The sequence below is a fragment of the Channa argus genome, chromosome 1, assembly GCF_033026475.1.
Source record: "Channa argus isolate prfri chromosome 1, Channa argus male v1.0, whole genome shotgun sequence".
Taxonomy (NCBI): domain Eukaryota; kingdom Metazoa; phylum Chordata; class Actinopteri; order Anabantiformes; family Channidae; genus Channa; species Channa argus.
Genome location: NC_090197.1, coordinates 41763937 through 41784089, shown reverse-complemented (window position 1 = coordinate 41784089; position 20153 = coordinate 41763937). Strand labels below are relative to the sequence as shown.

The following is a 20153-nucleotide window of genomic DNA, read 5'->3' as shown; positions in this document are numbered from 1 at the left end:
GATATGCTTTATAATTTAGTGTCTTTTTATGGTTCTTTTTTTTTGCTGTTGCCATGGGTGCAACAGGAATCTGCGGGGAAATCTGTGGTGTATAACAAACGCACCCAACACACGTGGGATGAGTTGCATTTTCAAAAAGAAAAGCTACGTTTGAGGAAGTATTGGGACTTTCTGCGATTAATAATCAAGGCTTGTAAAAAAATACAATACTGATTAACATTATCTTGCAAGTGAAGCGAACAATAAATATTACAGTCAAATATTAGAATAAGTCTAGTCAGCAGGAGGGAATTGTCTAACATACGCAGTTGTATAAAGTAACTGAATAAAATTACTCAAGTAGCATATAATTTAAGCAGAACTTTTCTAGTATACTTTTACAGAGGGAATAGGCTATAGTTTTATTTTAATATAATTAGAAGTCTATAGTTTACATTTAAGATTAGAAACATGAGCTTGTAAGAAAAAATAAGCTGATGACACTAGGTGGTTCTAATAAAATAGATTAGTTCTGTGTTAGACATATAACTGCAATTTATGCATTGATGATTTTGTTTATCACTTTAGTCACTGGGCTGCAATGCGATGAATACGATGAAGCTGTGAATGTAAGAAAATGCTCCTACTTTAATTAACATAGTTCTTTACGCCCCCCCTCAAAAAAAAACCCCCTGAACATCACATATCTAATAAAAGACGTAGACTTTTTCACATCACAGGTTAGATGGATTGCTGCACAGCTGTATCTAATAAAGTAGGGGGGGGGGTTGTCGAATTTCCAGAGGATACTGAATACTCACAAGTGATTAACTTTTCCTGGATAAAACACATATTGTGTGGGGACAATAATAATAATAGAGGGATAATTATAGATGCAATTATGCGACAAGGACTTTAACAGTTAAGAGTCGTGACTCTAGAACTACAAACATTCCCAAGAGTCTTAAAGATAGACGTGTGTTTCATGTTAACTCTCTTGTAGGACGCGCTCTTCGGCTCTGCTGCTTAGCAACAAACATTAGCGAGCTAGCCAGTAGCCCAAATAACGACATTTTCTCCGAGGCGTAACGTTAGCTAAACGTAGGACCTTCGACAGATAACGCTGTCTTTTCGACCAAGTGCCACACATGCTACTAAACCAGCGATGCTAATTAAAATTTAATCTGTCGTTTTGAGGCGGAGCGCACTGGGCCTGTGCAGTTATTAGTGAGATATTATAAGCGGGTGGAGCTGTGGGAAAGGTCGCTAATGATAGCTCGGCAGCCTTAGCACCGTGTCAGGAGCGTCTCTGGTTGCCAAAGAGCATCGGGAGGCTGTGGATATGTCATTTTTGGGTTAGCCGACCAGGGAGCTAATCTAATGTTGGCGGACACTGGGTGAGATCTAACGCCATTTCCAGGTAAGAAAAGTCCTACTTTGGTGCGTCTGTCACCGTTTCGTTCATTCGGCTTTATGGGAGCAGCTAAGTTACATCAGCAGTTGCTCGGTACTTAAAGACCCTCTTGCCAGCTGCTGTTCAACAGGTCGTATCTTGACCAAAGCCAAGCAAGTCTGGCTCGTGCCAGTAAAGCAGAATGAAAATGTAACTCCGCTTACAGACTTTGGAAATCACTACACTAGAGTAACAATGAGCATCAGAAGAAAGGAAAGGTTCCACATCCTGGCATTATGGTAATATTATTGCTCTGCTTGCTGTTCCCTAAAATTCCAGTTAACGTAGCTGCAGCTGTAACCCGCTGAGGCCTGAATAGACAAACCCAAATGAAGACGGTTTAAGATCTAGTAAAGGAGGTGTCTTCTCTTCTAGATACTTAAAAGTTACTTTTTTATTTGTGCTTTGTAACGTGAAGGGCAGCTTATTCCAGGTTAGGAAGAGGACGTGGCTCCATTTCATATTGTTTTAGTGGAGCTTATGCATTTAAAATGTGTAAAGTATGATTGGAGTAATAAGCTCATTGTGTGCTTAACATGTAACAACCCGAAGGCCCACTTTTAAAAGGATATGATCATCTGTGAAACATATTTCATATTTGATAATGGGGAGGCACATTTGTGCTGTCACGTTCAGCTGGTCTCAGTGCACAGCAATATATGTATATTAAAATACATACATTTTAATATGCATTTATTGTTTTAAAATGTTTGTTTTCCCTATTAACTTTGTCAAGTATGTAAAGCAATAAAGGTTTTCTGTTCACTTTTATGTTGTTCTGTTCTAAAACATGATTGCACTGGTAGACAATAGTGTATCAATGCAATATTACAGATTGCCTAATCTAATAATGCTGGTAACATATTTAATATACATTTTAAGTAATTCTTTCCCAGATTGTTTAGTGGTCCGCTGTAAATCATGTTGTCCTGTTACTGCCCCACTTGACCTTAGTTTCAGGATGAATACTCTGAGAACTCTAGCTGTATAACTTGTCTTGTTAGTTGAAAGAAAAGTGATGTTGAGTCTGAGTGACTTGAGGTAAATCAGCTACAGCTGGCAGGAAGGATATTTTTAACTGTAAACTTGTAAAAACAATCGTACTAAAACAACATAATCATAAAAAATAAAAAAAAACAGTTTAAGCCATATTTTACCTGCTTGTTAAAACAAGTGCTATGTCATGCTCAATTACAGTTGATGAATAATTTCCCCTACTGCAGTACAGTATTGTGGCTCAACTCCAGACAGGCTGTTGGACACCACAGTCACACAGTCGGTTGCCAGTGTCCACTGGGAACAGCTTTTCCACAATATGTTGTTTAGCATTGCACTCAGCAGCTACGCACATAACAGTGGAAGAGCCAGTTGCTATGTGGAGCCTGCAGCTCTCAGTGATAATGGATGAATAAACACATTGCACAATTTCAAACAAACGTCCTGTAAATTTTACAACTGCTAGTTCAATTTGAGCACATACAATTATCTGTACAAGATCAACGGCTTTTGGCTTATCTTTTCAGGGTCACCACAGCGGACCATGTTCCCCATGGTGTAATGATCATTACGGTAGAGTCTAATAAATGAGTGTAGCAACCTGGAGTGTTGACAGTAAATACAGTTGTTTTTTTGTTTTTTTTGTTTGTTTTTTTTTTAAATGACAATTTATTAAAGAGAGGTCATGCTGCAATGCACATTTGGCAGAGTGGCCACAGTTTCACAGTAACAACCATCATAGAAATTATAAGTTGCATAATTTATTTTTTTCCCATCAACGGGGAGCAGAGGATGTGTTGATGTTTGACTGTAAACTAAACTTCACCAAGCTTGATGCAGTAAACAAACTATAACTTTCAATCATACGGTAACAAACTTGACGAGCCCATTTTCTTTAATTATGGACAGATAGTTAATTGTCACTAACATAAATGCTTCTAATGTAAAACATATCAGGAGGCATTGACTCTCAAAAGAATATTTAAGTCCTACTCATGTTGCCGTTTCTGTTACGCAACACATAAATAATTTGTTTATTTTGCTCTTTCAGGTAGTATACGTGTTTGTGTCACAAACTTGTAACTACCCAGCCAGAGTGGAACAGAGAAAATCAGCCAAACATCAGCACCATGTTGGAGGAGGACATGGAAGTGGCCATTAAGGTGGTCGTGGTGGGAAATGGAGCTGTTGGCAAGTCCAGTATGATCCAGCGTTACTGCAAGGGCATCTTCACCAAGGACTACAAAAAGACCATTGGAGTGGACTTTCTGGAAAGGCAGATACTGTAAGCACAAAAACCCTTGTTCTTCATAAGTTGTTGCCTATAGTTAATGTTACTGCCCTGCTCTGATGCATCGCAGTTTAGTTACATAGCCTATAGTATTTTCCTTGCTTCTTGCAAAGTTGATGGGCATTGACTTTGCATACAGCAATTAAGAAATTAAAAATACAAATACAGTAATTCTGATCACAATTATTACATAATTTCTCTCTCATGGTATAACAAATATGTATACTATGGATTACAGTACTTTTATTTTTCCATCAATGTAACGTAATATTTTCCTTCTGTATTGTAAATTGTTGGTTAAAAACACATTATTATTATTTAAAATTTCTTTAGTGCAGAAACTGTGAGAAATGTAGTTTTGTTACAAGATGTAGGTCTTAAAAGGTTTGGAATTACATACAAAATATCATAAATAATACTTGTTCACTTGCTGCCACAGTATTTACATTTACAATTAGTCCTTTAGCAGACGCTTTTGTCCAAAGTGACTTACAAGGCAGCAAAAATCTAAGTCAAGGAGAAAACATCAAAGCCCTATGACAAAAAAGTGTTTACATTTCATGAGTTGCACGTGCAAGAAAGAGAAGAAAGTTTGTTTGTTTGTTTCTTTGTTTGTTTATCCTTCTAACTAGTTATAATGGGTTTTCACTCATTGCCTGCTTATTGTTGCAGTGTTAATGATGAAGAGGTTCGACTGATGCTGTGGGACACCGCTGGACAGGAGGAATTTGACGCTATTACCAAGGCCTACTACCGTGGTAACACATCCACTAACCCTTGCTTACCTCATGAAGTCAAGTTATTTATCAGAGATTTTATAGTTTGAAAGCACAGCATCCAACCAAAACACACACAGCACTGCAAACATGTTTGAAAAAGTGAATCTCCAATGGTTGAGTGATGAAATTGTAGATTCCCATCCCCAAGGTGGGTGACTTGTGTGTCATGCTTGTATAGTTTCATAACAAATCCTCTTCAAAGCAGCTTGAAAACATGAACTGTTGATGTGCTGCATTGCATTTCAGGTGCCCAAGCATGTGTGCTAGTCTTCTCTACCACAGACAGGGAGTCATTTCAGGCTATTGACAGCTGGAGGGAGAAGGTGGAGGCAGAGGTTGGAGATATTCCTACAGTTCTAGTGCAGAACAAAATTGACCTTCTGGAAGAGACTGTAATAAAAAAGCAAGTAATAGTTTTTTAATGCAAAAATAACAGTAAAACAGTTAAATGGTTGTGAATTGTAATCAAAGCAACATAACTCACCATGACTTTAAAAAGTTGTATCATCTTTATTTCGATTGCAGTGAGGAGGCAGAAGCTTTGGCTAAAAGACTTAAGCTGAGATTTTATCGTGCTTCAGTAAAAGAGGATCTTAATGTCAATGAGGGTGAGTTACTGAAATGTGTTCAACTGGTCAAATGCAAATTAAAATGTCTAAATCTGGGTTTTACTGCCATCACATTCTCTCTCTCTCTCTCTCTCTCTCTCTCTCTCTCTCTCTCTCTCTCTCTCTCTCTCTCTCTACTCTCTCTCTCTCTCTCTCTCTCTCTCTCTCTCTCTCTCTCTCTCTCTCTCTCTCTCTCTCTCTCTCTCTCTCTCTCTCTCTCTCTCTCTCTCTCTCTCTCTCTCTCTCTCTCTCTCTCTCTCTCTCTCTCTCTCTCTCTCTCTCTCTCTCTCTCTCTCTCTCTCTCTCTCTCTCTCTCTTTTTAATTTTTTCAGTATTTAAATACTTAGCTGAGAAGTATCTTCAGCGACTCAAACAACAAACAGCAGAGGAAACAGAGGTGGTCCATACAACAAGCAATAAAATAGGTAAGGAATCTTTCTGCAAATCATATTTTAAGTACATTAGTAGATAAGTGATGTATTGTTTTTTTTTTTTTCTTCCAAAGGTGTTTTCAATACCACAAGTAGTAATACCTGCAACCAGAGCTCCAGCAATGGTAAAGAAGTCATCACTTTACGACCTAATAGACAAAGGACCAAGAAGAGTAAAAATCCTTTTGGAAGTTGCAGCTTACTCTAAAGAAAACAGATATATTTTAGGGACTGACTTGATCAATCGTTGGTATATTCTATAGAGGTAGCTGCAATTAGAGACCAAAGCCCAGAGAGACTGGGGAATGCTACTCTATACTACTTGTAAAATGTGACATTCAAATCTGTATCCCCACAGCAGTAGTTGAATTTCTTTTGAGTCAGCTCTCCATCACCAATCTGCACACAAACCCATTGTTTGTCAGTTTTCTTTTGATGTCTGCATACATGTAGAAGATGCACACATTGTTTTGTACCATATTTTTCTAACTGTTAACAGAATATGGTTCATGATTATATCGTTTACCATGGACAAATCACTACTGAGTCCAGAGTTAATTAACAGCTGTTGGCTGATATTTTTACAGTGTTGACATAGTGCCAAATTTCTTACTTGTTACTGAGCTATAGTTAAATGTTACCACTACAGTGATGTAGATGTACAACATCACAATGTGTTCTTGTATATCCAAATATCAATGAACTATTGACCCATAATAGTCCTCTAAAAGACTTGCGGTCCACTTATTTACAAATTTAACAAAATCTTAACAGAAATCTAAATTATACTCTGCTCTTTTAGTAGGGTACATCACGTCATGACCAGTTTTATATTACTGTTTTTGATTTCAGTTTACATTTGTTTGACTTCAATCACTTTTCTTTAATTTTAAATAACTCACTGGTTAACCTCTGAGCAAGTAAGTTTCAGAACATGTATTCAATTTTCGCTGTATTTCCTGTATTGATACACAAACGGTACAATATTTAAGGTTTTTTGGTTTGGTTTCTCTATTTTACTGTTTGGTTAATATTCTGTTTGATGGGAATACGTGGCAGGGGTTGAGGGGGAAAGGTTGAGAAGGATAAAGGCTCACTGCTAAGCAGTATCTGTCCCTGTGGTATAAAATTGTGAGCAGGACATAAACTTTTCTGTGAATGGGATTACAAAAAGCTGGCTATCAAGATTAAGGATTTTGCTATTAAGGTTCTTTTTTGTGCCTGAATATGAAAGACGATTCAATTTCTTCTCACTACATGAGGGTACTCCATAGATCTGTTGAACTAATCCTCAGTACAGCTAGCTGGGAACTGTATGCTATTACCTTGACTACATCATGATGTGTTTTTTTTTTTTTTTTTTTCCAAAATAAAATATCTGACAAACTGATTTACCAAGCGCAAAAATGTGTGGTGAAGTGGGAGTCAACTAAGTCACTGTTCAAAATTAACAGTTTTATTTATTTTCTTATCAGTAAAGTTACAATGTTGGACTTTGAGTTGGGATACAGTAGATGCTGGAAAATGCATGTTTTTGTCTTTATAAAGTTTTGTAATTGATCCCATCTCTCAAATGATGTTGAGATGGATACAACAGGTGTTTGTTTCCCTTTTTAGGTTTTATCATTAGGTGTATTTAACAGTGCTGTTTCTTGGGGGAAAAAATAGAAAATCTCGTGCAACTGTAATGCATGTAAGCCTTTTTTTCGTATAATTGAATGTTCAACCATGGTTGCAAAGCCACAATGCCTTGTCCATGTTTACATTTCCCCTCTGTTAATTACAAGGAAGCATTTCAATTTTTACTTTTGCTCTTTGTTTAAAATTGCCTGCACAGTAAATCTGTGAAATGATTTTTTTTTTTCCTTAACATTGTTTACTTTGCTTTTTTGCTTCTTGACTGAATGGAGTTAGTGCACTTTATAATTAAGATGGCATATAAACTTAAAAAGCCACAGTTAAAGCTAATCATACTTATGTGCTGTCTCTCAGGTGTTATATTAATTTCTAATTTCACACACTATAAACCAACTTTTCATAATCACACCACATGTATGCTTACATTCTGACAAAAACAACACATATTGTTGGATTTTTAACACTTACAAATGTATTATAACTTGAAGTGTACCACTCAACACTTGTTACATTTTGGGGGAATGTTGATGGTATTCTGACAAATAAAACTTTACTTTTTCTTGAGCATCTGGTGTGTAATTTCAGATGAAAGTCTTTCTACCAGCAGTTGCTGAGGTGCTGAAAAACCAGTGTAGCTAAAAGATGGTGTTTGCCTGCACATTAAAGAGTCAAAGATGGTGGGGAAGGTCAGTGTTGACACTATAAATGCTAGATGTCTGCATGTATATAGCATTTTCCTACTTCACTGGTACCCAAAGTACCTTACACTGCTTCTCATTTAATTAAGGTTCACTGCTTTGTGTTTAATATTGAGGCCATAGTGAGTGGTGGAGTTGTATTAGTGCATTTTATTCTTTGGTTGTTCTAATGTTTTGGTCCCCTGAATTATTTTAAATATGCTGACCAAAACATTAGAAACACCTCCTGAAAATAATTTAACAGGTCCCCTGAAAACCAACTTTGCTAAATGATCAATTTTTATTTTTAAACACAATCTTACATAAAGTATACATTGTGAAAAAAAAGACCTAAATCCACAGCTTAATATGATTTGTGTTACTCTCACAAAAAGAGGTAGTGTGTGCTATAATAAATCTATAATCCTGTGCCCCATTTAAAAGGTGAGATGGTGAAACAAGTAGATATTTCAACACTGGATTCATTGTCATAATGAACAAAGCTGAAAAGTTTGAGCATTTTATAACCTTAGCTCAGTTCAGGCATATTCCTTACATTTGATGTGGACACACCAGTGCTGATGGTAAATCCAGATGCTTAATAAGTGGACCTCTTAGTCACAGGGATTGCAACTTCGTATTAAATAACTGCCTTTTACACTGCAGTGGTCTTCGCAGACCATCTATTGACACATTATAGGCACAAAATGTTTCTCACTGGATTTTACAGTGAACTGAGGAAACCTCCAGGAAAATCATGCCACTGGATCTGTCCCTATTTTCTTTAAGAGCATATGTGAGCATGCAATGTGCACTCAATATAGACAAACAATTCATGTTACTGTAAGTCGGTGTTCATGACAAAAACTGAAAGGTTGCACTCGATTATGCTAATATCCCCTTGGGGAGAATGTTGTATCTGTTGTGCTTAACTGTATGTTAGGCCCTAAGGTTTGTTCTCACTTTATTTTCCGTGTAGAAACTCCTACACTTGTTGGTGATTTTATGTTTTAGTGACACGTCTTATTGACTGCCATTGGCTTTAGGGTCCTCTAGTTTTTGGTGATCCATGATCTTGATGTTCTTTTCAGCATTTTCTATGTTCCTTAACAAAGTCTCCAGCCTCTGCTTGATCTTTTTCTGGTCTTCCAGAGCACAGCTGATCACTATGGCCTGAAACTTCTGATCAATAGGGACGGGTGGTGCCTCAGTCACACAGGCGGAGTACAGGGCCTTCAGCTGGTTTCGGGAAGCATCCATGTCATCCATTAACTTTTTCACTATTTCATCTATTATAGATGTGGCCTTGCTCAGTGCCTCTTCCTGCTGACAGTTTCGGATTGTGCCAACAGAGATCTCCACAGTGAGTGTCCGGCCCATTAGACGGTTTGCAGTCAGGTTCAACTCTTCTCGCTCTCCTATAAGATATAAAACAAACCAATCAACACTGCGTCTTTAAAGAAAGGAGAAGCACATTTGCTCCATGTTGCCTCATAGCATGAAGGATCTGGTTTCAAATCCTGGCCCTGCTCCTTACCCGTGAAGTTTCTACAATTGCAATGTATGTACTCCAGTCTGTTCTCAAAAGATATACAGCTCATATGAATAATGTGTCACTGGACATATCATGTTGGATCCAGCACAAATCTAATACAATTATAATTCAACAGGATGGTTCTGCTGCACCTGTGAAGTGTAAGAAGCTGATTTCTTTGAGCCTGTATCGATTTGTGGTGTTCAGGACATATAATTTAGTACTGTATTGTTTTATATATGTAATTTCTAGAAGTGGACTATGGAATTAGTATATAGGGATCATTGATGCATATTTTATAATAATCTGAATGTAAATGTTCTTTGTGTACATCCTACAATGTCAAAAATACACTTGGGTACTAGGAGGGGAAAAAACAAGATTTATGCAAACTTTTATCTTCTTTATTCCCCAGATAGTTCAGATAACACCACCACCCAAATACACGTCATAAGCTAATTGGATTAGTGTCTCTCAGCAAAATGTGGACACAAAAAGACACAGCAGTGTCTATAAAGCTGCCTCACCAGCACAGATGTTCCGCATTTCTTGACTGTTCTGTATGGACTGAATCATTTCCAGGATGCACTCCCTTTCCTGCTCCATGGCCGATGCCGCTTCGCGTAAAGCCTCCACCCTGATGGAAACAAGTCATAACCACTCACATCCATTTAAGACTTCCATCTTTTCACTGCAAAAATAAAGACTTATTACACAGCGATAAAAGCAATTGACCGAGCCTTGGCATGTATGCTAAATCCACGTTACTAGAAGAATCTTTGTTTTCCGTTAGGATCAGAAAAACACCTACGCCCACTGGTCTTTTTTCTTTGAACTTTTTTAAGAAGTGCTGCATCTTTATTCAGTGCAACAGAAATTTTCTCCATTGTGATTAGGGTTGTGTTTATTACGCAGGTTCATGTCAATAATAAACGCTGAGAGCAGCGGTTCAATTTAAAGACAAAGGCTTTTCCAGCTCCGTGCACATGCTGTATTCGGCCTGTACCTTGTTTCCAGCTGATCCAAAGTTTCCAGGAGTCGCCCGGAGCGATCTGCCATGGACAGTGTCCTGCTGAACTTGCTGCAGGTAGCTTCGTTCATTTTCGCATGTATCTTTGCTTGAGCCATGATGCTTAAAGTTTCTGGAGGCTTTTAGTTGCTCTGATCCGGGTCGGAGAGTGAATCCTCTGTGCGATCAACACTGAAAGCTGTCCAGCTTACTGCAGCTCCGCCGGCGGAAGTAGCGCCCCTGGGGCAACATTTCCTAACATGGGCTGCCACTTCCCTCACGCGCTCCTCACAGAAGTTTCCCGATGAGCCCAGAGCAGTGGTTCCCAAAGTGGGGTCCGAGGACCCGCAGAGAGCTCTGAGAAGCTGTCCGAGGTCCCAAGAACTTTTTACATAAAAAAGGTTTTATGTAATTAATATATTCAGGTGGGTTTGACCAGTAAAACGAGTCACTGGCCGTAAGTTTAGGAACCGTGTAGATTATTCCTATGAATACTACCTGCAAAAGGCAACTTTCCAGCCGCTGGTTAAGGGAAGCAACTCTGAAATTGTAGGTAAATGCAGAGAGCTGGCAAATACATGCAACATTTTGCACTAGGGCTAATGTCTCAAGACCATTTAGTATCTGACACTTTTCTTGATCTAATAACTAAATTGACCTAATCATATTTGCAAGAATTAATTCAATGAACAAAAGGCTAAGAGTGCATAACATAGCAAAGACACAAACAACACTCATTTACAATGGACACAAGATACATGTTTACACAGAGGCTGTGAATGCACCAATTTCTAATGTGAATCTACTTTAAAGAAAAAAAAAACAAAACTCTTGTCCAGCTTCTGTTTTAAAATACGTGAGAAAACCGACAGAGCCCGAACACAACAGGACTTTTACTGTTAAAGTTTATAGTCGAGGCAGCAACAAAAAAATTATTTCAAACAAAATAGGCACTAAGTCTCTCAAGTTAACCTTCATCCAGATGGGTGAATTTATTTTACTCCAGTTTATCCTCGGTTCCAAATTATGGCTCCTGAGCTGAAAAATATGAACAAAAAGTAGTGCTTTTCATTCTTGATATGATCAAATATAATTTCTGGAAAAGACTTGAGTTCACTGGATTGTAACTCTCTACAGATACAGTTAGTGCTGTGGTCACGAGTTACGCTCAGGCATCTTGCAATGTCATCGATTCCATCTATAGCACGGGCCAACACACCAACAGTGGACTGAGCACAAATGAATGGCCACAAACCAATCTTCCAAAACTAGGAATTTGATAAGTATGATCGGAATTTATACTGTAGAGAAACTTTCATCAATTGAACTTATAATGAAATTAAAGCCAATTAAAATGGGAGAAATATTTAAACAAGAACATTTATTTAACATATTCTGAACAGAATGACCTTGTACAAAACATAGATCTATATAATGCCTGATGGACAGTGTGTCACAGTTAGAATTTGGGTCCTCAGAATTCCATTAGACTTCTTTTAAGAGCCTCTTCCAGCTCTGAGAAGGGAAAAAATAAAAAATATATAAAATGCAAGATCAAATCTCCACCAAGAATTGTAACTGTAATGATAATAATAATAATAATAATAATAATAATAATAACAATAATAATGATATTACCTATTCATAATTATGAGACCCCCTTCAATTTCCTCACATTTTATTACTTTCAATACACTTTATATTATACCTGCTGACTCTCTTGCTTCTTCTGCGCTCAAAGACAGTACACGCTTCATCTCTTCATCTGAATCATCTACCACTGCACACAGAAGGAAAGTGCAGCTGGTTCATTAAGGAATTTTATAACTTCAGCTTTTACATTCACATCGTTATTTCTTTTTCACTATGCTACACGTGGCTGTGTAATATTTACTGCCTACTTTACCTGCTTCACTCTCTCTGTTGGTTTGATCCATGTTCAAAAACTTCAGTGTTTCGTCTTCAATCTCTGTAGATGACAAACAGATAGAATGAATCCTGCTTGCAATCATAGATAATAAATGTTAAAAAAAAATGAAAATAAAACTACTTACCATTGCTGTCTGGTTTAATCTCCACAGCATTGAGTATTTTTACTGTGCGGGGTTCTGCTTTCATGTCTTCTCTGCAGGTTCTAGAGCTCATGCATGGGTCCAGCATGCAGTGCTGTGCGTGATAGTGTTTATGGAAACTCGGCACATCCATAAAACTCTCCTGGCATGCTTTGCATTCTACACTGAAGGTTTTGTCCAGGTTCAAGGCTGTGTGTTTTGTGTGGACATGAGTTTTGATCTGTGCATATGAAGGCACAGCTACACCACAAGGAGCACACACATACTGACATTTTCCTTCAGTGGCCAGATTTCTCATGCACTGTGTATATGTAGTTTTCATTTCCTCGTTCCTTTTTTCTGAACCCATGCATGGACATGTGAGCTGAGTGATACTTTCAGCAACCACAGGCTGAACAACTTCGACATCATCCATACAGTAGTAATCCTTGCTGTGAAGGCTCTTGTAGTGCTCCAAGAACTCGCCCTCAGATTCAAACTGCATGCTGTCACAGAGGCCACAGAAGTGGGAGCTTTTCATCTGCCCATCATGCTCATTCATACAATGTCTACGCACAGTGGACTCTTTGAAGAACTTCTGAGGGCAATGTCCGCATATGTATCTCTGAAAGCTGTGACTGCTCACGTCGCTGCAGTGTTTGTGGACAGCGGCCTTGGAATCAAAGATGTCCTCGCACATCCTGCACATCCAAGTCTGCTCTGCTTTTGAAGAGGAGGGCTCTTCAGTGTTCTTGGAGGTTGAATGCAGCCTGACGTCTCTGCTGGTGGATGGCTTTGCATCGGCGACTGTTGCAGCCTCTTCAGTCACTTCCTGTTCAGTGAAGTAGGTATGGCCACTGTGTGCTTCTGACACATGGGACAACATATCTTCATATCGAGGCATTTCCACTTTGCACTTTCGACAGTAGAAGAGAAAGTTGGAGAGATGAGCTCCCCCGTGAAAGCGACTCATGTGCAGACGGGTAATTGATGACTCTCCCATGTGTTTGCCACACACGCCACACTGATGGAAAATCTGGTTCACAGCCAGAAGATGCTTACAAGCTGCAGCTTCCTCTGAGAACTGAAGACCACATTCGCAGTACCATGCTGTTATTGAGTTTCTACTAGTGCTGCCATTCGCAATGAGGCATAGTCTTCGCCGTTTAGCTCGAAAATCTTTACAATCACTCTTTATCTCATTTCTTTTTTGAAAAGTTGTTTCAAGGCCAGTGGACTGTCTTTTCTTTTGTTCCTCTTTAGCCCTCTGGGTGTGTTGAATTTCGCTAAACCTGCAGTACTGAAGAAGCGCTCTCTCCATTGTTGGATTGACTTCCACTTCATGCTGGGTTGATTCTCTGTGTCTCTCAATTTCAGCTTGGTTGTGAAAGATTTTGCAGCAGAGGGAGCACTGCCCTAGCACTTGCAGCTGTTTCATTACCTGCACGATCGATTTAACAGCCTGGGCCACTGCACAGCCCTGTCTGCAGTACACACTAAAGGAGAAAAAGAGACCACAAAAAGTATCATATTTGTCATATAACGCAATTCAGTATAACATGGATGTCGAAATAACAAAGAAGAAAACTTACTTAAAGTGAGCTTGGGCTGTCTGATGTGAAACCAGTATTTTGAGACATAAAGAGCATCGGACATTGAAAGTTACATCTTTGCACAAGGTGATAAGACGATTCTTAACATATTGTGGAACAGGAACTGGCAGTGCTCTTCCTCTGGGCTCTTTAAGAGATGAGAAAAATTGTGTATAAATCTTGCTCACATACTCTGGAGTTCCTTCTTAATATCTTATGTGAAATATGTCACAACAAATACCAAATAAATTCCCTTATTAAATATGCTCTTAAAAATTACATATACAAATTCTTCAGGAATAGAGGCAATTAAACTGATATAATACTAATATTAAAGACGTTAAATGTTACTGTTTTATAGGTATATTTCGACCAGTGCACACTGATTTGGGTATTTGATGCAGATGTGTTAATGCACATGTAGAGAAAATGAAAATAAACCTTACCACCCATTGGGAGTGAATCTGTGAAGTGGTTTTTGGCTGACATATGCTGAAGACACTCATCTCGGAGGTTGAAGAGGAGATAGCAGGCAGGACAGGCAAAACACACAATACGCTGATAGTTTTGAGTAACGGCGTGACCATCAGAAGGAGATGATGACAACTATTGATCACAACAGAATGGTTTAGAATTATTTACTCCTATTAATCAATAGCTAGTTGTGATATCCAAAAATGTAATAATAAAAAATCCAAAGAGCATTAAGGTGCGTGAACCTTTGTCTCAATGTGATTCCTCCATGCTCCCTTGGTCTGAAAATGTTGACCACAGGTAACGCATGCAAAGAACTCAGATGGGCTTCCTTTAAGGGTAATGGCTGGATCACAAGGGGAATGATCAAACCTGCAGACCAAATACTTTACTTCAGCATATTTGTACTCAAGACAATGTCTGAAATTGTTATGCCTACAATGAAATAAACAGAAAGAGAAACACACACACATCACCTTTTTAAGTGCCCATCAAGGAGAGATGCGTTGTCATAAACTCGACCACAGTTGATTACCGGGCAGGTCTGTCTAGTTAAAATATTTCTGGCAAAAGCAGCGGGTCTATGGATTCTTCCAGCACCACTGCTGATCATTCCAGGCTGAGGACCTAAGAAAAAAACAAAAGGACAATAAAATCACAGTGTCACTTATCAGATAACTTGTGTGACATGTGGGTTGTTGCAGCAGCACACAACAACAAATGTACTGATAAAAGATGAAAGATTTCTGGCATCAGACCTGGCATCTTTAACCACATGTCTACACAGCGCTTTGCTTCTTTATTTACTCCATTTGTAGAAGTGAATGCCAGCTCTTGCTGCCCATGAGCTCTTTGTAAGATTTGCTTCTCCTAAGAAAAGAAAAAAAAATAAAGACAAAGGCAAAAGAATGTTTTATGCCATCTTATACACATCTGCCATATGACAGAAAAATGTCAGTGGAAACACTGTTTAATGTTCAGATACACTGCTGTTTGTTCATCTCTGCACTTTAGGTTGCATCATTTATTTATTTAATCTCCATTTTACCCACAGGGCGGCACTGTTGTTGCTACACCTGGCTTTCACTGACCCCAGCAGAGCAAGGAAATCCATGCTAGCAGTTTAATGTATAACGGTTACAAAAGAAAATATTACAACTGCAGATATTAGAGACGTTAATATTTATGCCAGCACTGTTGCTACAGACTGTACTGGACTAAGGGTGTAATACATTTTTGCATGGAAGTGAATACATAAAATGTTGTGCATTTGTAAAGTGATTATATCATTTTATTCAAGGTAGGTCCTACAGAATGCGAAAGGCATTCACTGCACATGTTGCTGTGTATAAATTAATATTTTGATGGGAACAATAGTAGAATACAATTGTCTTTGTATTTATACATTACAACCTAAAGAGCAACACATTCTAGCAGTTCGTTTAATAAGGATACATCTTTACCTTGAAAGCTCTACATTTATCTGCCCGCTCCTTTTTCTCTATAGCCACTTGATGTGCTAGTTTGTCCAGTGTAGATGTAACTTGTGCTTTATGGCGGGTGAGTTTATCTTCAAGCTACAGCAGAAAAGACAATGACAACGATGTATGAAGATCCAGACAGGTTTTTCACTATTTCATAGAAAAGTGGTCTGTACAGCCACTTACTTTGCCTGCCATTGATGAACAACCCTCATCATCACTGTCACTCAGCAAATCAATACATTCCAGTACTGGTCTGAGGGGTCCCTCCTGAAGCAGGTAGACCACACCGTGTTATTCAGGGTTACAAAACACATCTAGATTTGTACGTTCATTGGGGTTTTTCAATTATAACATGGCTAGGATATAAACAGATGTGGTGTATGGGTCAGCAGCTTACTCTTTTCAGGGATAACATTTATGAATGTATTAATTATTAGTTGTACTAATAGAAGTAGTAGTATATACACATCACTTACCGATACAAACTCCACTTCTTCGACTTCATCTTCGTCTGCTCGAATTTGAGAAGACATTTCACTGAGAAAAAACAAAACAAATGTAGGTTTTGAAGCTCCAGCCCTGACTGAACATGCATGTGAGCGCGTAGTTAGCGTATGTCAGACAGACCAGCGCCTGTAACGTTCCAGCAATCTGCTCCTCCACCTGAAACTCTAGCGTTAGGCCTGTTGACTGGAGAACGTCAGGCAACATCAGGACGTGTTCCGAAAGCTGTGTATTTCCAATAGGCCTCTTTGCAGTGTTTGCTACACCTGAACAACGGAGCAAAAACCTCTCGATTAGTGATTAGCTACAGTAACAGCTGCAGAAAACTAAATCACAGTCAGCTGGCTGCCCACCCACAACTATCAGGCATGGAACAGGTTGCTATCATTGGGACAGGTTTTTCCAAAACGACGTACGTAAAAAATACATTGTACATCCCATGTGCGACAAGTTATTATACTCAGCCACCGATCAGGAAACTTCGCACCCAAATCAGGGTTAAGTAAAGAGACATAAACTCGACTTACTCTGGTGTAATGTATTTAAAGTCAATGCAATTCATGTAAAATTCGACATGGGGGAAATAATTTCTTCCTCAACTTACGGAGGCAATGTGTCAGCGAGCTGCTACCCTGTGCTGCCGTAGGTGGGTGGAGGCTAAACTGCAACAGTATTGTTGTTGTAACATAGCCACCGCTCAGCCCGCTGCGGCAGCACTGAGAACCGAACTCCTGAACAACACTCATGGCGATGAGCGAAGAAGAAGTTCCGCGCCACAGTGGTTACTTATGGGCCACATTGATTTAGGGTTTAAAAAGGTACTTCGCGGTATGTCCTCCCTGAAACTCGTACATTAACTACTTTACACGGACACGATACCAACGTGACATAACCAGACCTGTTGTTGGGAAGTCGAGCTGCATTCTGACTGGTCTTGATTATCAACTATTGCCTAAACTTTAACTTTATTATCAAAGAAATCATGGGGTGGGAGGTTTAGTTTCACAGCAGTCCAAGACGTTCCGTAACGTCCAGTCTTCGGATAAGCTAACGGTAGCTTACTGCCATTTGCAGTTGCAACGGCTTTAGCTGTACCTTAGGTATATAAAGTGAACGCACTAATTTTGGTTTGGGGTTAGTTTAGTTAAATACAGTTGGAACACACGATTAACGACGCAAAGCGTCATATTACCTACCGCTTTTCCCCTTGACTCCGCAGTTAAAACAGTGGTTGCTAGCTTCAACATCTGACATCAAAATAAATGCAGCTAGTCGGGTCTTGGACGTCATGTGCAACTGGAGTGCCCCTTTTCTACGCAGTGTGTTCCGCCCGGGCGGGGTTAATAGGCTAACAAGCCGGAGACAAACGCGATGACAAACCCAGCCCGTCTGCAGTTTCCTTGTGCGGGCCGAAGTGTGACGCTGTCGCTAACTATCGTACTAATAATATTGCGTTCTCTGCCAGTCGGGTGAATCGTCGAACTTAGAACAAAACGATTGGCAACTAACTTTATTCATGAAGAAAAAGGATACATAATATGTAGAACTTTATTTACAGCTATTCGGATATCTGGCATTAACATACATCAATTGGACATATGTCTACCAGATTTAATCTGTATGAATATGGCCATATACTTATACATATACTATCTTGTATTACGTATTGTAGCGACCTGTATTTTTGTTTTGTTGCAGCATGTAAAAAATAATATTTAACGTACACATGGATACATTTTAACACGCACAAAAAATATGGCTGTTGTTGTATATGTAACAGAATAACATACTAGGCTCTACAATACAATCAAGTCTCAATCAATCTGGGCTTCTGATACAGGTAGAGAATTACCTGTTTAAAGCTGCAAATAACAACATTTTCTGCTACCATCACATTTTCTGTGCCCGAGTCTTTCATCTCACTAGAGATTAAAAAAAGCTCTAAATGATATCAGTTCATCCGAAAAAAATTACATAACCACTGGTGGATTATGATTAGATTTAGTTTCCATTTTTTTCCATATTTGTACATACCACGTACCTCATTTCAGGGCCTGTCAGCATAACAAGGTTTTCATTTTACAGGGATGCTAAGCCTATACAGAGAAATGCAGTTATAACAACTAACACATAGCTCTATTACCAGAAATATAAAAAACAACATTTAGGGTGTATACTAATGTTAAATATGTTCTTTATAACCTTTCTCTGGACAGTTGAGCTACGTAGAGACCTAGTGTAGGACTCCATATATCAACATACTGTTTTGACCAGTAGCCTATTACATCATTATCCTTTTGGGCAGTCGTCTCTGCAGCAGATTACTGCGATGCTCAGATGAATCTGCTGAGTCTCCCTGCTCCTGGTAGAAAAAATAAATAAATAAAACTTGCGTCTCTGCTGACTCATGCGTTGTACCTCACAAAAATGATATCATTTCTCTGGGCTGTCTGCTTTGAACCCGCACGCTTTTCAAGGTTTGCTGTGCGACGCTTCACCTATGTCAGTCAGTGTCTTCATTCTCATCTGGAGCTTCCAGCGACATAACGTCAGGAGCGGAGCAAGCTGTCTGAGGCTGCGGGATCTGTCCTACATCTCGCCTTATGATGATCGCTGCGGCGTTTTTGGTTCTCTTAAGGCCGTATAGCATTCAATGCGTGCTGTTATTATTGTTGCTTTTGCTCGGGACTATTGCCACAATTTTGTTTTTCTGCTGCTGGCATCGCAGGCTTCGTGATGGAAAGCATCCAATAAAATCTGTACTCTCCGGTCGCTCCAAGAGCCGCGGTGAGTAGCGCAGGCCAGGGGGCATCTTTTCACCCTGACTGCTCATATCTGTGTATTAAAATGTGCATTCAGACTGTGTTTATAATCGATTTATGTTGTCGCCAAGAGCAAAGTCAGAAGCCATTATATACAGGTGCAGTTTGAGCTGGCAACGAGCGGCATCCGTGAAGGTGTCAATATGTGTGTGTGTGTGTGTGAAGACAATTGAGGTTTTAATCAAACTAGTCTGAAATGTTTCAAAGTTGCCTATTATTGGACGGTTGTGTAGCTGAATGCGTGGTATGTCATATTCAATAATTAATGTTACATTATAACATTTTGTTCTACCATCTGTTATCTGTCCTGTAGTTGGCCTACGAACGCATCATTTTCGATCAGAGGTAGGATCAACTTTTTACATATTGTTTGATTCTAATATGTAGCCTAATAGTTTAGAAATAGAGAATTTGTGTGTATAATGTGATTAAACACTGTTCAGGCTACCGCTTTATTAAAGTATATTAGCCTATTTGTTTTACCCAAAGATCCATTTTCTTGACTTCATGCCTATTTTAGGGATCACGATGTGCGCAATGCGCATGTGTTATCAATAAATAATGTGGGTGAGTTTGCAGTTTGATTCTTAAAGCTGGATTGAAATTCATTTTCATTGTGTTCTCAGACCCCATAGGTTCAGACATAGACTTCCACAGTTTTATCACCAGTATTGCATTTGGCCATCATGTTTTACTATCTTTAAATGCGTCAAGTAGATCCGTTTCCGTTTTAGGCACTTCGCTTTCAAAATAAAACTACAGAGAAAAATTAAAGTAGCCCTAAAGTCACAAGAACCCATATATAAATCCAGCGTACCGTTCTAGGCTAAT

General features: G+C 38.9%; 4 protein-coding genes across 31 annotated transcripts in view; 2 read left to right on the top strand and 2 right to left on the bottom strand.

The window, feature by feature from the left end:
• Positions 1–787: 787 nt before the first annotated feature.
• On the top strand, positions 788–7739 carry rab23 (RAB23, member RAS oncogene family). The gene is made up of 7 exons (XM_067522742.1): positions 788–1399; positions 3480–3713; positions 4392–4477; positions 4745–4901; positions 5024–5106; positions 5439–5531; positions 5612–7739. Exons 2-7 carry the CDS (start codon positions 3559–3561, stop codon positions 5743–5745), a joined length of 708 nt encoding a protein of 235 aa, XP_067378843.1. The 5' UTR covers positions 788–1399; positions 3480–3558; the 3' UTR covers positions 5746–7739.
• bag2 (BCL2 associated athanogene 2) lies at positions 7697–10715 on the bottom strand. Its single transcript, XM_067522752.1, has 3 exons — positions 10393–10715; positions 9914–10023; positions 7697–9270 (listed from the first exon to the last, which is right to left on the bottom strand). Exons 1-3 carry the CDS (start codon positions 10512–10514, stop codon positions 8876–8878), a joined length of 627 nt encoding a protein of 208 aa, XP_067378853.1. The 5' UTR covers positions 10515–10715; the 3' UTR covers positions 7697–8875.
• Positions 10716–11761: 1046 nt separating this feature from the next.
• znf451 (zinc finger protein 451) lies at positions 11762–19049 on the bottom strand. Of its 7 annotated transcripts, none has more exons than XM_067522691.1 (14): positions 18919–19049; positions 16624–16766; positions 16473–16533; positions 16180–16263; positions 15976–16089; positions 15271–15382; positions 14989–15139; positions 14758–14884; positions 14485–14644; positions 14039–14186; positions 12450–13942; positions 12302–12364; positions 12104–12175; positions 11762–11910 (listed from the first exon to the last, which is right to left on the bottom strand). In XM_067522691.1, exons 3-14 carry the CDS (start codon positions 16527–16529, stop codon positions 11870–11872), a joined length of 2622 nt encoding a protein of 873 aa, XP_067378792.1. In that variant the 5' UTR covers positions 16530–16533; positions 16624–16766; positions 18919–19049; the 3' UTR covers positions 11762–11869. The 7 variants fall into 7 exon arrangements, with proteins under 7 accessions (XP_067378792.1, XP_067378768.1, XP_067378800.1 ...); XM_067522667.1 differs by lacking the exon at positions 18919–19049 and adding an exon at positions 17697–18047; XM_067522699.1 differs by lacking the exon at positions 18919–19049 and adding an exon at positions 17105–17123.
• dst (dystonin) overlaps positions 18950–20153 on the top strand; it is a 93185-nt gene continuing 91981 nt past the window's right edge. For 17 of the 22 annotated variants that reach the window (XM_067522647.1, XM_067522639.1, XM_067522633.1 and 14 more), the window contains exons 1-2: positions 18951–19287; positions 19636–19667. In XM_067522647.1, the coding sequence (XP_067378748.1) occupies positions 19104–19287; positions 19636–19667 (216 nt within the window). In that variant the 5' untranslated portion in view covers positions 18951–19103. Of the gene's footprint in view, positions 19288–19635; positions 19668–20153 lie in introns of all 22 variants that reach the window. The other 5 variants (XM_067522476.1, XM_067522467.1, XM_067522492.1 and 2 more) reach the window with 2 other exon arrangements.

Bases quoted from the DNA above. Each gene is read 5' to 3' on its own strand.
- rab23 (XM_067522742.1), top strand. From the start codon at position 3,559: ATGTTGGAGGAGGACATGGAAGTGGCCATTAAGGTGGTCGTGGTGGGA. The intron at 4,902-5,023 runs GCAAGTAATAGT...TTTCGATTGCAG, and splicing joins GAAGAGACTGTAATAAAAAA to TGAGGAGGCAGAAGCTTTGG. The intron at 5,107-5,438 runs GTGAGTTACTGA...TAATTTTTTCAG, and splicing joins GGATCTTAATGTCAATGAGG to TATTTAAATACTTAGCTGAG.
- bag2 (XM_067522752.1), bottom strand. From the start codon at position 10,514: ATGGCTCAAGCAAAGATACATGCGAAAATGAACGAAGCTACCTGCAGC. The intron at 10,024-10,392 runs GTACAGGCCGAA...TGTTTCCATCAG, and splicing joins TTGGATCAGCTGGAAACAAG to GGTGGAGGCTTTACGCGAAG. The intron at 9,271-9,913 runs GTGAGGCAGCTT...TATATCTTATAG, and splicing joins AATGCGGAACATCTGTGCTG to GAGAGCGAGAAGAGTTGAAC.
- znf451 (XM_067522691.1), bottom strand. From the start codon at position 16,529: ATGTCTTCTCAAATTCGAGCAGACGAAGATGAAGTCGAAGAAGTGGAG. The intron at 16,264-16,472 runs GTAAGTGATGTG...TACCTGCTTCAG, and splicing joins AAGAAGTGGAGTTTGTATCG to GAGGGACCCCTCAGACCAGT. The intron at 13,943-14,038 runs GTAAGTTTTCTT...TTTCTCCTTTAG, and splicing joins ACAGCCCAAGCTCACTTTAA to TGTGTACTGCAGACAGGGCT.